Below are 15833 nucleotides of genomic sequence, written 5' to 3' on the forward strand. Positions count from 1 at the left end.
TGCAAGTTCATTTACTGAGTCCCAAGGGGGCTAGGGAAAATGGACTGATAGAGAAAAAAAAGATAAACAGGAAGTTCAAGAGCAAGGTGATGAAAAACCAAAACACAATCATACTAAAATGTTCAAGATGATGTATCATTTGTTTATAGCAATCAGTTACAGTGGAGCATGTGCACCAAATAACCTTGCCATTGGGAATCTATAGTTATTGTTTAGGAAGGGGAGAGTATTTTTCAATACAGGAGTTTAAAACGTGCAACTTTCCTTTCAGAAATCTGCTTAACAAACCTCTAGGATATTGCAAGGCTTAAATCTAAGATTTTTGAAAAGGCCAGATAGTACAGACATACAGACAGAGGAGCAGAGAACAGTGACGAGCAGATGGTGGCAATTCACAAGCAGAATCAACCCCTCCCACCGCAAAGAAATCTTCCTTAAGATAAATCACTGGTGCACTATAACCTTATAGCTCCACTGCAATACTACTACTTGTGCACTCAACTTTAAAGAGAAGTATTTAATCGAAAATAAATGTAGAAGATTCCATTGATCCATTGATACCCTATCTATTTGCCAAGGCTTGAATAAGTCATAATCCTGACTTTTTGTGCATTATGACCACATTTTAACCTGAATAAGTTTAGCTTACCAGTTACCAAACTTAATTACGAGAGAATTGAAACAGTGGCCTAATGACTAAGGTCACAGGTTCGCTGCTCGCTTATTTTACATAACTCTGAATAAAAATATGAACTGAATGACTAAAAAGGGAAAAGGCATTCCTGAACAAACCCCTGGCTAATTCTGATTATTTTTACATTTTAATGCCAAATTGGGTGTACAGTCAGGTTGCAGCCAATGAGTGTGTGGGCAAAACGTTGTCAGGCCTTCATTTCAGGTCCTGTCATTTATCTGCGACGTTAAACTATGTCACCAGGGAGGCAAGAGGCCCTTCAGCAGTTGTCATGGCTCGTTACCACGCCACTTTACAGTGCCGGTCACCCCGATGACGCGGCTTATCTACCAGCCTTAGATAAGCTGACATCAGCGTTAAGTGCAGCGTGACACAACACAGAGGAACAGACGGAACTTGCTCTTATATCGTCATCTTCATAGTTTAGGAATCTTCCATAGGAAGATACATGTGGCCTGCCCTACATATTTGTGATACAAGAAGGGTGGGAAAGATAGATAGTAGGTTTGGTTGTGACAGGCCAATAACCCTAGCATAGACATTAAGCCTGATTTATACTTACATGGTGACACCGGTGCACAACTAAGTATAAATCAGGCGTTACTGCTTCCTTTTTACGCAGGATACAAATCTTTTTAAAGATTTGTTTTGGGCATTTTTAAGAGAGTGTAGAGAGACAGAAAAACGGAGTGCAGAAACACGAGATATGATGCCCGGATTTGGACTAAAACCCAGGTCCCCGCAACCCACAAGGACGGAGCATGCGGCCAGCACACCAACTGGCTGAGCCACCAGACACTGAATAAGAATTGAACGGCAGCCACCTGCCAGACTCGAAACCATTGGCTGTGTCTGATAATGTGGAGGCTGGCTGGGCCGCTCGTGGGGATAGATAACCAACCATCTTCTGGCTGGTAAAATAGTAAAGTGGAAAAAGGAAACCCTTCAGTGCCTCAATTTGAAGGTGACACATTTGGAGAATTATTTTTCAAAATATGAAATACATATATATATACACAAACAGACACACAATAGGGACGAAGAATGTCAACATTTTGGTTGAATATCACCATCGTTCATAATCGAACCGATTATTTCCAGTCTTGCGTTGCCAGACCTTGATATCTGCCACACCACAGACATGGTCTCCAATGTAGATATGATGACCATTTTATTGTGTATCCATTATATACATGTACAGAAAACACTGCATTGTGATGGGCATTGACATTTTCAAAAGTCTGAAAATGTTCCCCTTAAAATGTTTTCCCTATTGGAAGATTTAATTAACTCATTATTCATTTATTGTGAGGACATGGAGCACTATTAACCACTTGTACCCTGGGGTCTGGGGCTAACGTTTGCTAAAAATAGATCTACAGGCTATTTTCATGGGTTTTAGTGGGGCAAAAACAGGAGGGGCCTAGTATAGAGTCCTGGGGGACTCCGATCAAATGAGTATAGGGTTTAAGTGGTTAACTAGACTCTTTTTTTCCCTGCGATTCAACAGTGCAGCAGCCTTATGACAGACACAGCCATGGGGCATGAGTGAATCAGTTGTAGGCAGCTGGGAAATCTAGATACTAAAGCATAAACACACCTGCCCGCAAAACGCATCAATATTTCTCTTGTGCTACTCATATTAGGACTGGAGGGCGATATGCATAATATCATATGATATTTTGGAACAAATACATCGAGATCTCTTTTTTCCAAAACCTAAAAATAAAAATAGCAAAAATATCAGATCTACCATCTCACAATGTGTCACGATGCGACACTGAGCTTGTAGATAGACTATTTTCTAATGACGTTTTTCACCCATTTTCAACCTCAAGAAACCTGGCTACCAATGACATCATCGATGGCAATTCCAAGGTGGAAACCATAGCATTTCTCTTCCTGGAAAGTTAACATAATGAAATAGAAGCCATTGTAAAATAAAAAAAAACGAAGAAAACAAAACAAGTTTGAAATCGTGTTGAATTTTTAAAACCTGCCTACCGGTGATGCCACTGGTAGGCAGGTTTCTGAGCTGTCCACAGCCCTCCTGAGACACAGACTGAGTAGATATAAATTGTGCCATGTTATGAGCATTAGTGCACCAATTATACGAAGATAAGGTTGAAATTTAAAATAAAAGTGTTCCTTTAAGTGATTAAAGTCAACAACAACAAGACAACAGTTATGCCATATCACAATAGCCAAAATCCCAGACGAGCTGAGACGACACAAGCTCAATCAACCCCATTAATAAACACAAACCATTCCATATTTTACTGTATTTGTTAAATCAAGTCATGATTGACTTCAATTTAAGGTAGCTCTCCACCGCACCGACGTTGGCGGCGGTATTAAGTGTTGTAAAGCGTCCGTTGCCGAAAATCTGCTGTTGAATGGGCGGTGGGTACACCGCTGTGTCAGGTCGCAAGTTGTAGGGAAGCGTCAAGCCATAGGCTATTTTTAGCATAGTAGCCGTCTGTCTGCAACTTTTTTTCACACCTTCCAACTGGCTGATCTCCTGACTTCATTCGACTGCCAGTCTGTAGTAATCTGTAGTAGTCTGTTTGGTGGAGAGCTACCTTTAAAGGCATAACAACTTTTCCCTGTGTTTACATAAAAAAACAATATATACATTTTTACCCATCATTTTCCTTCTATACCGGCAGTCATCAGTAGTGTGGTGGCGTTTACCTGCAGAAACACATCCCTCTCGCTAGGGGTGGAAATCGATAGGTACCTGACGTCTGATTTGATTCCGATTCAGAGGGCTACGATTCGGTTATATTCCAAAAAAATCAACAATTGCAGAAAACCAACAAGAAAATAAACTATTTTTTTTGTAAAATAATACTGACTTATGACAAAGGCTTCTCAATATATTCTGATAACCAACCAAAATCTGGCTACTGCTCTGTGCAATTAGCAATATGATGAAAAATATATATATAATACATTTCTGACATTTGTGAATCAATTCATAATCGTTCATGTCAGCATCGCGATTAATCTATGAATTTATTTTATTTTCCACCCCTACCTCGCTGTATTTTGGTGTTTTCAATGTTTGTAGCCCAAAAACGTGTCTACCAAAACAAAACAAACAATGTGTTTCTGCAGGTAAACACCACACAGTGGCTGATAACTGCGGGGGAAAAGATGGGTAAAAATATATATTAATTGTTTCCTTACGCAAACACAGGGCAAAGTTACATATTGTGCCTTTGAAAAGTACCATAAACAAAAATAACTCGTAATAACTCTTGTGTATGGGTACATTTGCTCGTTCTGGTTCCTCAGACATTGTAGCAGCAATAATCACAACATAAATAAAGGGAGAGCAGAGGAATGGCATGACTAAGATGAAACGCGACAATGTAATAATCACACCAAACAACTTCAGTGGTTTCCATTCTGGAACAGGCACACATCATTTTGAGTCTTTGAAAACAGCCGAGGCTATTGTTAACCACAGTTTGGCTTATAGAGAGATTGCAACAGCTGGACCCAATTAAGGCTTTCTTTAAAAAGGGGGCAGCCCCCACTGACTGCATGTTTCCCTGCCTTTCACTGGCTTACATGCACATGCATACACACTCACACAACACAATGGTGAGTCATGGATCTGAGAGTCTGGGTCATGCAACTCCATAGAAGCTGTGGTGATATATGAACTTTCTCTTCATGGAGAAGACGACTCACACGGCACCAAGCAATGGTCATGGCTGACAAAGAAGTCCAGTCCACACACTTAAGCATGTCATTATAGGCGAAGATTTAAATAGTTTTTAAACATTTTCAAAATAAGTTGATTTAGGCTACAAGTTCACAAAGTGTCATGTTGGGAGCATGACAACTTGTAGATCGGCTAATTTAGATTTTTTTTTTTGAACAGAGCTTACGTGGTTAAATAAAAACAATGTTCAGTTTGTAGATTTTTCATCTATCAAAAAGTTGTTTATTTGTATTTCTTTGTTTTTCTCAAGTTAAATGTTATCAAATAGAAACTTTTATAAAATCAACTTTTTGAAATTGAAAATGTTGCACTTTTATATAAAATATTTGTCAAAACATCGGTAATTGGTGGTCTTGGACTCTCCAAAATTGGACCCAAAAATCTGGCATCTGTAGGACTCTAGTAAACACATTTTCCTATAGTTTGTAAACATGTCTTATGTATTTCCTGCAAAGCCCATAAAGGAAGACATAAATACAGCGTATTTGGCAGTGAATGAAAACAATGTGTCAACAGTCTTAAATAATCTCAAGATCACTGAATAATTTGTGCCCAACAAGAATGTACTACAAGTAACAATTAAATTGCTAATATCGACTTTGAATAAAACAACCTTTGAATCAGCAGTGTATGCATGCTCAATGGTACCTACCAAGTACCTATTCAGTACCATTACCAACTGAAGTAATTCCTTCTCTGTTATAGGCTACGCCACAGTATGCCATTTGTGCAGAGGCACAGTCTTTGAGATGCTTCTGTTTCACATGATTCTTCAGTCTGGGAAACAAAGACTAAGAAATGTTCCTGATCACAGGAGCAAATGGACATCCTACAGCAATGTTTCTAAATAAGTGGGCGAGGATCCAAAAGTGGTTCACTAGGTTTTATGACAGGGACACAGAAGAAGTACGACTATAATAAAAAGGATATTGTCTTATTTACTACATTGGGTTACTTCATGGTCAATACAAACTAGTTGATAAAACTGCAATATACGTGAACAAACACTACATAATTTCCTTTAACAAGTTCCATTTTAATCAACTCCCAGTATAGTGTGCTTTAGACTGGAACAATTTAGGCTGGATATCCAATCCAGTGTCTGCCCAGTATCCTATATCCCAACGTTCTGCTCAGATTACTGTATCCTTACCAGTGAAGTTAAGGCATGTCAGCAGTTGTATTAGAGGTGAGGTGTGTACCAACATGTATACACCTGTGACACATGGCATGTTGTCTCAAGGGGGCATACAGTGTCACTCTGCTGATGTGAGCTTTTAACGTCCACATGACTAACAACGACCTATTTGTTGTTGGACATTTCCACATTCCCATGAGAAACTGCTTGTGTGTGTGTGTGTGTGTGTGTGTGTGTGTGTGTGTGTGTGTGTGTGTGTGTGTGTGTGTGTGTGTGTGTGTGTGTGTGTGTGTGTGTGTGTGTGTGTGTGTGTGCGTGTGTGTGTGTGTGCGTGTGTGTGTGTGTGTGTGTCTTTATAATTAAGTGAATGGGGAAGCATTTAGTGACATTTACCCCCCCATTGTTCATGCCATTTATAAGCCTGCCAAAAGTACACCAACTGCTTCTTTTGAGAACAGTCTGGGGGGCAACCACCGAGCAACGGACAGCCAAAGCTTCTGGTCAAATAAAGCGGATGTGTTTGAATTATAATACATGGCATCAAATACTTTATGCCATCATGTAATCGGTGGTGCTAAGGATAATCTCTCTTGTGCAAAGCGACAGTAGCACGAATGAGGGCTAGCGCCATTATAACCAGCTGCAAGTATAGCTAGATATTGCCAGAAATGCTGCAGAAATGCGAGTATGATGCTCAGTTAAGTCCATTGTCTACACACAGTTGTAACCTTATGTAAAATAAGCTGAGTTTAAGACATGTAGGTTGACTTGCATCGCCATCATTGATTACATTATGAAAGGATGTCACTGACACCGTTTTTCTTTAATACACTGAAATCGGCAGTGTATGCATGCAATGCAACTGAACATTCTCGATCCTTGTGCACGAAGGTATAACATTTCGCACTGCAAGCAAGACAAGTCGGTATCAGAAGTCTCGCCCCAAAACACGCTCACCCCCATTTTCTTGTATCCTTATATTTGTTTTACTGAGGATAAGGTTAGAATTAAGTTTAGCGTTAGGCATAGTTTTACTTGAGGTTGAGTTTAGGAATAAGGTTAGGTTTTGGCACCGTTTTACTAAGGTTACGTTTAGGAATAAGGTTAGGTTTTACGTTTTAGGCACAGTTTCACTGAGGTTAAGGTTAGGTTTAGGCATAGATTCACTGGGGTTAAGTTTAGGAATAAGGTTAGGTTTAGGCATAGTTTCACTTAGCTCTGGTTCAGAGCGTTAGTGAGTTCCCTCACTAACGCTCTGAACCAGAGCTAAGTTTCGCTGAGGTTAAGTTTAGGACGAATATTAAGTTTAGGCATAGTTTCATTGAGGTTAAGTTTAGGAAGAAGGTTAAGTTTAGGCAGAGTTTACTGAGGTTAAGTTTAGGAATACCAGGGTGACCCGTTCCGAGATCGCCTGGATTTTCTTCGGGGCAACTGTGTTTTGGGGCGGGCCTTTTGGTGTTCGACAAGACAGATCACTGCGGTGGGATCAACTGCAATACAAACCGCTGTGGATGCACTATTTATTAGACAGTCAGTCAGTGTTGCTCTCCATTACATAAGAAGCGCGTTAAATAAACGCCCTAACTTGGGGTCCACTCTTTGCCCCCCCCCCCCCCCCCCCCCCGTTGAAACAAAGTCCCTACAATACGAAATAGAGCGCAGCTTTCTGGCAGAAAGTGCGTTGAGCCCCCACGACACGTTACAGCAATCAAGTGTGCTGTTCTTTTCTAATTAAGATAATTTATAGGTGTCTTACCTCATGATGAAAGTAGTGTCACGCAGATATACCGCAGACTCCTTTGAACACAGACGACAAAGCGCCTTGTTCTGTTAGTTCTGGAGAAAAAAGTTTACCGCTTGATGATTAGGGCTGCAAGAATATCAATGGGACGCCGTTTGGTATGGACGAGAAGGATCACAGTTTGTAGGCTATCCAAGGAAAAAGTTTTTTAAAAAAAGAAAAAGAAAAAATATATTTTTCTTTAAAAAAAAATGCTCGTGTCCTACATGATCTAGTGCATCGCGTCGATCGTCACCGCAACTGACGTTTCTTTATTTAAGGAAAGATGTTTGACCAAAAACGCAACGTTGCTGTGTTTTTTGGGGGTCCTCCTTCCTCCCGGTGGTTTGAAGCGGCAACGTGCCGCTATAGTTCAGGTTGACCGTTCTGCTGCTGCTGCTGCTGCTGCTGCTGCCTGGCTGCAGGATTCTACTCTATCGACGTAACGACAGGAACGTGTGGGACGTAGCGAGAGACGTAGCCTACAAGTTGCCCCTGACAACTGATCATCTGACTGGATCACACTTGTTTGGTGGCAATTAGAATATATAATATATATATATATATATATATATATATATATATATATATATATATATATATATATATATATATATATATATATATATATATATATATATATATATATATATATATATATATATATATATATATTTATTTATATATATATTTTTATATATATATATAATATATGTAGGCTGTGTATGCTGAAAATCTCAACTGAGATTCAAATAAGTCAAATTTGAACATTTTACCTAGATTTCAATGTAAAACCACCACATATTGATTAATTGGGGTGGGGATTTGAGTTCTGTCATGAGGTCTGTGTGAAGGTCTTTTAAGAAGACCCCAAATTACAGCAAAATCACTGAAACCTTGCCTGTATTTTCACTTATATTTACAAAGAAATTAAGAAAAAAAACTGTCACCATATAAACAGGACAATGGTGATTTTTGGAACTTTCTTACAGTACCTTTTACATTTTAAACACTGAAGGCCCTGGAACTAATATAATCCCTGGGCCCTGGCTGATATTGAATGATAATGTAGGTTGGTATTGTTGTTTGCATATTGTTGTTTGTCTTGTGAACTTGTGTTTGCTGTTGCCAAAACCAATTCCTGTATGTCGTCCATAGCCTATTGGACATAACATGCATTTGAGTTCTGATGTAATCAACATGCAAGGCACTGCATGTGTATAGTACAATACATCTTTCAAGTCCACTAAAAAGTAATTTGCGTTTAGGAGGTTTTCGTTCACGTCAGTACAGTGAAAGTGTACACAGCCTTACTTTACAGACAAGAGCTGGTGTGGAACACCACTCGAAAGCTGATGTCCAGTCACAGGTGGCCCTGTGACACCAGCCCTGTGATTTAGTAAAGGAGGTGTGTGTGTGTGTGTGTGTGTGTGTGTGTGTGTGTGTGTGTGTGTGTGTGTGTGTGTGTGTGTGTGAGAGAGAGAGAGAGAGAGAGAGAGAGAGAGAGAGAGAGAGAGAGAGAGAGAGAGAGAGAGAGAGAGAGAGAGAGAGAGAGAGAGAGAGAGAGAGAGAGAGAGAGAGAGAGAGAGAGAGAGAGAGAGAGAGAGAGAGAGTTAAATCAGGAAGAGGACAACCCTGGCAGTCACTGTCATCATTCAGGCTTTAATCTACATGTCAGCAAGAAACCAACATGCCAGTGTGATGTCACCGTGGTCACAGGAGACTGACAGGCTATATGTGAGTGGATCATGGCACCAGCCGTGCTGAGCCGTCTGATACACACTGCTGTGTGTGTGTGTGTGTGTGTGTGTGTGTGTGTGTGTGTGTGTGTGTGTGTGTGTGTGTGTGTGTGTGTGTGTGTGTGTGTGTGTGTGTGTGTGTGTGTGTGTGTATAGCAGCAAATCATACAGAAGAACTTTTTCAACCGAGAGACCAAAAGGGGTTTATGAGTTTACAATCCAAAATTAAAACTCAAGTGGCTCACCTGGAAACAAACTGCATAAAAAGCCATGGACATTTATTTTCATAATTGAATGACATTAATACACATAAAGTTAACAGGATTTTATTGTGTAAAATCCTGTTAAGTACAGGCAAGGTACAGGTCACCCTATGTGCTATTCTTGCTTTATCTAATGTTGCTGCACGTCAATAATACTCTCATTGTTAAGTCACCCCATGGAGACTTGATTTTTTTTGTTTTTTTTGTCGCATTCCTAAGCCAACTGCTGTCACCATGGGGTGACTAATCGATAATCGATTTTTTTGGGTGAACTATCCCTTCAAGATATAGACTAGATTAATTTCCTTTGATCTCCCATGGATGTACATGGATATTTAAGAGAATCGAAGTTAAATCTCTGCTTCATTAGGCTCTCTGAATCAAGTTATCAACCTAATTCAGAGAGTGATTTGTTATTGGGATTCACAGGTTCCAATAAAACTTATCCACTTAAAGCCTCACTATGTAACTTGTTTTTAATGAATAAAATGTAATTTTGCCCAATCTGTATGGTAGAGTATGTTAATACAATATAACTTTTACAATTGGGGTCTACAACACACTGCGAGCTTGTAGGTTGGCTATTTTCCCTTTATGTTTTTATCTATTTGTCTTCTTGAAAATGTTTGCCTAGAATGACATGGCCAAAATAGGGACACCAGGTTGAAAGTGGTTACTACCTTTGATCTAACACTTATATCCCAATTATGGATGAAAATACAATCCTGAACACCTACTGCCATCTGCTGTCCAAGTCATGAAATATATCACATGTTTTCCACAAGCAACCTACCACTAACGCTCTAATCTCCAGCAGTGTCTGTTATGTGTCATGTGCTGCCATTAACCTAAATGTTAGTATAAATGTAATGTAACTGTAGTGTAGGTAAAAATCTATAAAGTTGCAAACCAATTCTAATTGTAATGGAAATGTATTCTCCAATCTGAAGTACCCTTATGTAAGATAACACACTCTCTAGCCCCCCCCCCCCCACACACACACACACACACACACACACACGCGCACACGCGCACGCACACACACACACACACACACACACACACACACGCACGCACACACTCACGCACACATACACACACGCGCGCGCGCGCGCGCACACACACACACACACACACACACACACACACACACACACACACACACACACACACACACACACACACACACACAAAATAAGAGGAAAGACCTGAATAAGTGAGTAGTGAAACATAATGAATGCAGATGCTTCCATACAGCCGTACTGCTTGAAACTAATTAAGTAGTCGCGCTGTGTTTCATGTTCTGTGATATGTATAGAAATTCAGAGCAGGCCCATTTGACCTCGATTTTGGATCAAGATCGCAAGACAAAATGATCTAAGTGACTGAGGAAAAGAGGGTTTGGTATTGGGGCATGGCTGGTAGCAGCTTCAGTCAGAAAGACTTCTCTACTGGCTAGTGAATAGAACAGTGACTAAAGTGACATCTTAATTGAGATCTGTGGGAAAGACATACAGTAGATTGAATAGATAAATAGAAATTCTAGTTCAAGCTCACATTAGATGGCTGAAAAACTGAAAAGCAACTCCTCCACAGGTGACTGAAAATGTCAATGCAGGTCGTGATCAGATTGTGTAAGCAAGATCAGTCATTCGACAACTACATAGAGAGTATTTTAGTAGGGTTGCATTAAATAAAGCCCTTAATATAAAGAGTTCAGTGCAAAACCCATGGCCAGATCACCTGGTAGCTACACCTGGACAACATACAAGCATGAATGCTTGACCCCTTGGTCTTGGCTCTGTTAAGCTGTGAAGATTATTTCTGGCATGCTTTTGGTCCACTTGTCCCCTTAGAGTTAAGGGTCATGGTAACTGCAACTCAAAACAAAGTTATTCTGAGTGATCACCTTTATCCAATATGAATCATTTCTATTCTGATAGTGGTCTCTTCCAGGATGACAATGCCCCCATCCACAGGGCACGAGGGGTCACTGAATGGTTTGAGTAGGAAAATGACGGGACTTATATTCCCTACCAATTGGAGGATTTAGTGAAGGTGAATTTGACCCCTATTATTAAACAGATTAAATTACATCTAACCAGATGGATGGAACTTCCAATATATTTTTTGTCATTAAAATTAATATATTCCCTAGAATTGTATACCCTATGCAAATGATACCCAATGTTATTACCAGCAGTTTCTTTTTAAGATCATGTCAACATTTATTTGGAAAAATACACGGCCCAAAATGAAATTGGAAAAGCTCCAGTTCCGAGTGGAAAATGGAGGCTTAGCAGTACCAAATTTGCAGTATTATCATTGGGCAACAGTAGTGAATAACTCATCAGAATGGGTGTAACAAGACCCTAAATCAATGTCGCTGGACCACAAGGATGTAATTCTATATCACTACCAAGTCTACCACCTTCATGTACTGACCCTGGGTTTAAAGAATGGCATGCAGTAGGAATTCCGGTGATAAATGATCTTTATCAAGACGGTACCATGAAATCCTTTGAACAACTCCAGGAAGAGTATGGACTGCCTAAGATACATTGCCTAAGATACATTTCTTTAGATTACCCCAATATAAAGAAGGAAAAGGACCAGAGCAAATTGAGAAGCGTGTTTGCTAGGTCTGCCAGCTGAAAAATAAAGAAATAAAGAAAGAAAGAATAACAGGTTATAGGACTGAACGTAGTCCTTTACAATGTATATTAGGTTTGCACCCAGCTACACCTGAATTAAATATATATAAGATAATCCTTAGTATTCTATGGTAGGCTACTGTGCAAGGTTATCAATATTACAATGCTGGCTCGAAGATGTCATACCATCTGTTTCAAGTTGGCTTCATAATGTTCTACAACTGCTCCCATTAGAACGGCTCACACATGTTCTCCAAGGAGACATGAATACATTTTTCTTTGTCTGGAGTCCATTTGTGGAATATATGGGAGAAGAATATGCTGAGATATTATCACAGTGTTTTGCAAATTTGGGAGCCAAGTCAAGTGACACCCAAGGGCCAGAATCCCCACATATAAAAAGGTTTTATGATTTTGAAGGCTATGGGTATTAAGAAGAAGATGATGTTTGTATGTTAGTTTGTTTGTGATGGGGTTAAATGTTATCTGTTTTATATAATATGTGAGGCACGCATTTCATTTTGTGGAAATATGTAAAAAATGAAAATGGGAGTTTTTGGATTGTGTTCCATCATTCCAAAGAGTTCCAGAGACTGTACCTGTGTGAGTGCGCACACAACCGACAGAGGGCGGTATGATTAGGATCCCAGTGTATTTATATTCTAGTGTGCATTTCCGGCTCTTCCACTGAAGTTGTTTATCTTTCATAATAAAAGCGTATTCATGTTATTGTCAACCACTCCATTCGATGTGTTTACAATGCATTACTCCCACTTAATACAATGTATTTATTTTTCATTGTTCCCATTAGGTTCGCTGAGGTGAGCTACGCAAGTATTTTACAGTGGTGGAAGAAGTACTCAAAAGTAGCAATACCACAATGTAGAAATACTCTGTTACAAGTAAATGGCCTGTGTTAAAAATGTTACTTGAGTGAAAGTACTAAATCAAAATATACTTAAAGTACCAAAAGTATTAAAATAGCCGATCTAAGCTCACAACGCATAACGTTGTGAGGTTGTAGATCGGCTATTTTCAAATAACCTATGTAGAAAATTGGGCTAAAGTGGTTAATGTATGTTTTGTAATATAATAATTTATATCTGCAAAGTAACAAGGGACTAAAGTTTTCAAATTATTGTAGAGGAGTAAAAGTACAATATTTGCCTTTGAGATGGAGACAATTGTAAATACACCAGTAAGGTAAAAGTACCTCAAAATTGTACTTAACTACAGTACTTCTCTTGAGTAAATGTACGTAGTTACTTTAGTTTACACCACTGCTATTTTACAAAAATATTGCTTCGTAATACTTTTATTTTGAAAACGTGAACCGGATGTGGTTCCATGGTTGTCGTGTCTTAACGCTGATTGGCTGCTCGGCCTTCATGCAGCTGCTGATGTGGTGTTCCCAACTCAGCTACCCAGAGGAACACATTGAAACAGAGCTTTTACAATAATAAATACAGTGATTACTCAAAAAATACCGTTTTACCGTTTAACTGAGATCATGCCTTACTTTCAGACGTGGGAGGAGTTCTCTCGTGCGGCCGAAAAGCTGTATTTGACGGATCCTATGAAGGTAAGACGACACTGTGAGTCGTGCTAGTGGTGCTAGCCTGTTGGCTAACAGCACTGACTACACATTGTGATGTGAAATACAAGAGTTTTTAATGATTACCAGTTGTGGGAAAAAGTACTCGCATGTAACTAGAGTTTTCAAATAATTGTAGTGGAGTAAAACTATAATATTTGTCTCTGAAATAATAGAAGTGAAAGCACAGCAAATTGGAAATACTCCAGTAAAGTAAAAAAAAAACCAACAACTAATAATTGTACTTAAGTACAGTACTTGAGTAAATGTACTTAGTTACTTTACACCATTGGTGATCGCTCCATGACTTAGTCAGTTGTTGTCCTTGTTTCAGGTCAGAGTGGTGATGAAGTACAGACACTGCGATGGAAACCTGTGTATCAAAGTAACCGACGATGCTGTGGTGAGTGTTTATAAATCCACAGATCAGATGGTGTCAGCAGCAGCACACTTTAAACATACTGCCCCAATGTTGGCCATGTCATTATCGGTGGAGAAAAAAAGAAGCAAATATACATAAGTTTTGTTAACGTATGCTGTGTTGTTGAATTGTGGTGTGTCGTGTTGATAAGCAGTGTGCACTGTGCACACATCAGTTGTAGTTTCGGTTGTAATGGCTTCCAATTCAATTATATCAAATGTCAGTCTACAATAATCAAGAAATAGACAGTGATTATTAGGCTAGTGAGATCATTGAATAGAATCCAGATTACATTTGCAAATGCATTCTTTTATAGAAGAATAGCTGATTTGTATCTATTCATCTTTTGTTATTGGCTAAATACTACATATACAAATAACAATTTAGAGAACAAGCCTTTTTTCTGTCTTTGCAAATGTATAGTTCTGAAATGATCTCCTTCAGTAGAACAGCTGTTAAAACTTACATTAGATCTTTCTGTACATTTCTTTGTCCCTGGCCTGGGGTATACACGGTTGTGTTTTACGTTTGCACTGCAGTATTTTATATCAATATATAAAGAAAAATAAATAATTACTACTCTCATCCTGCCCACAATTTTGGCCAAAGATGGTAACGCATTACACGCAGAATGTTGTGCACGGGGGTTTGCATACAAACGTATGCGCTTCATGTTGTTCACATTCAAATGTCATCTCAAAGTTGAAACGTGCTGAATTTCTGAGTTGGCCCCAGGAGACAGCTGTAGCGGTTTTTAAGCGTCAACATTTTACCAAATTATGAAAAACTGTTGCTTTTCTTTTCCCCACCTGGCACATCATTGCACTGACCCTCTTCTCTCTGTGTGTGTCCATCCATCTGTTCCTTCAGTGTTTACAGTACAAGACAGACCAGGCACAAGATGTAAAGAAGATCGAGAAACTCCACGGCAAAATTATGAGGCTCATGGTGTCCAAGGAGACACACCAAGGTGACATGGAGACGGACTGAAAGGTTCTGGGTCTGGTCTTCTACAACACCTGGACTGAGATTGAAAACTGTTGTTGAGACACAGAACGAGGGATTGGAGGCGAGAGTCGGAGAGACAAGGAATCAGGATACAAGTTTGGATGGGAAGAGTTGTGGATGGGAGTCCGCCCAGCAACCTATGCTGATTCAGTATTGTCAGGGATGTGATTTTTTTTTTCCCTTTTTCCCCAAGATGTCATTTTTGTGACACATTTAAGATTTCCTATTCATTTTCAATGGACAGTTGAACATTTTATTTTATCTCTGACATTTTAATTAACATCCCTAACTGTATTAGTAGCAACATCAGTGTGGGCAACCAGGACGTTTGGGGATAGGCTAAAGATGGGGAAATGTAAGGGGCTCAAAGAATCTGGGGTGGAAAGAGTGGTGCAAAGTGTCGCTGCTTCTTTGCATACAGATTAAACTCCTTCAGTTCTTTATAAGAGCTTGCATTTATTTTCTGTTTTAAGGTGGACTTAAACAACAATGGAAGGGAAAGATGCATGTATTTTCCAATTTCTGTCTACTCTAGATGATCACATTGGTTTCAATTTTATATCATGTTTTTTTTTACACCATTTTTGTAATCCATGCAAGGAGAAATGTCATCACGGACACCGTGGTGGCACATACAAGATGCAGGATTGGATATGGATTTTCATACCAAGTTGTTGATAGACCCCACGCCTCTGTTGCCATTTTGTCTACTAAAAATAACTGTAAATGTTCAATAAAAGTTATTTATCCCCACACAGATGCTGTGTACTGGGTGTTTAGATAGATGCCAGTTTTGTTGTCTACTT

General features: G+C 39.3%; 2 protein-coding genes across 2 annotated transcripts in view; one reads left to right on the forward strand and one right to left on the reverse strand.

The window, feature by feature from the left end:
* The window catches only part of enah (ENAH actin regulator), a 145487-nt gene extending 137767 nt beyond the window's left edge, over nucleotides 1-7720 (reverse strand). The window contains exon 1 of the mRNA XM_084081834.1: nucleotides 7325-7720. Coding sequence (XP_083937960.1) covers nucleotides 7325-7329 — 5 coding nt within the window. The 5' untranslated portion in view covers nucleotides 7330-7720. The remainder of the gene's footprint in view (nucleotides 1-7324) is intronic.
* Nucleotides 7721-13399: 5679 nt separating this feature from the next.
* Nucleotides 13400-15813, forward strand: srp9 (signal recognition particle 9). Its single transcript, XM_084083544.1, has 3 exons — nucleotides 13400-13586; nucleotides 13933-14001; nucleotides 14890-15813. The coding sequence occupies exons 1-3, from the start codon at nucleotides 13515-13517 to the stop codon at nucleotides 15007-15009; spliced, it is 261 nt and encodes an 86-aa protein (XP_083939670.1). The 5' UTR covers nucleotides 13400-13514; the 3' UTR covers nucleotides 15010-15813.
* Nucleotides 15814-15833: the final 20 nt, after the last annotated feature.

This window comes from Gymnoscopelus microlampas (assembly GCF_963454915.1).
Source record: "Gymnoscopelus microlampas genome assembly, chromosome: 16".
In the NCBI taxonomy this organism is placed as follows: Eukaryota; Metazoa; Chordata; class Actinopteri; order Myctophiformes; family Myctophidae; genus Gymnoscopelus; species Gymnoscopelus microlampas.

Bases quoted from the DNA above. Each gene is read 5' to 3' on its own strand.
- srp9 (XM_084083544.1), top strand. From the start codon at position 13,515: ATGCCTTACTTTCAGACGTGGGAGGAGTTCTCTCGTGCGGCCGAAAAG. The intron at 13,587-13,932 runs GTAAGACGACAC...TCCTTGTTTCAG, and splicing joins ATTTGACGGATCCTATGAAG to GTCAGAGTGGTGATGAAGTA. The intron at 14,002-14,889 runs GTGAGTGTTTAT...CTGTTCCTTCAG, and splicing joins AAGTAACCGACGATGCTGTG to TGTTTACAGTACAAGACAGA.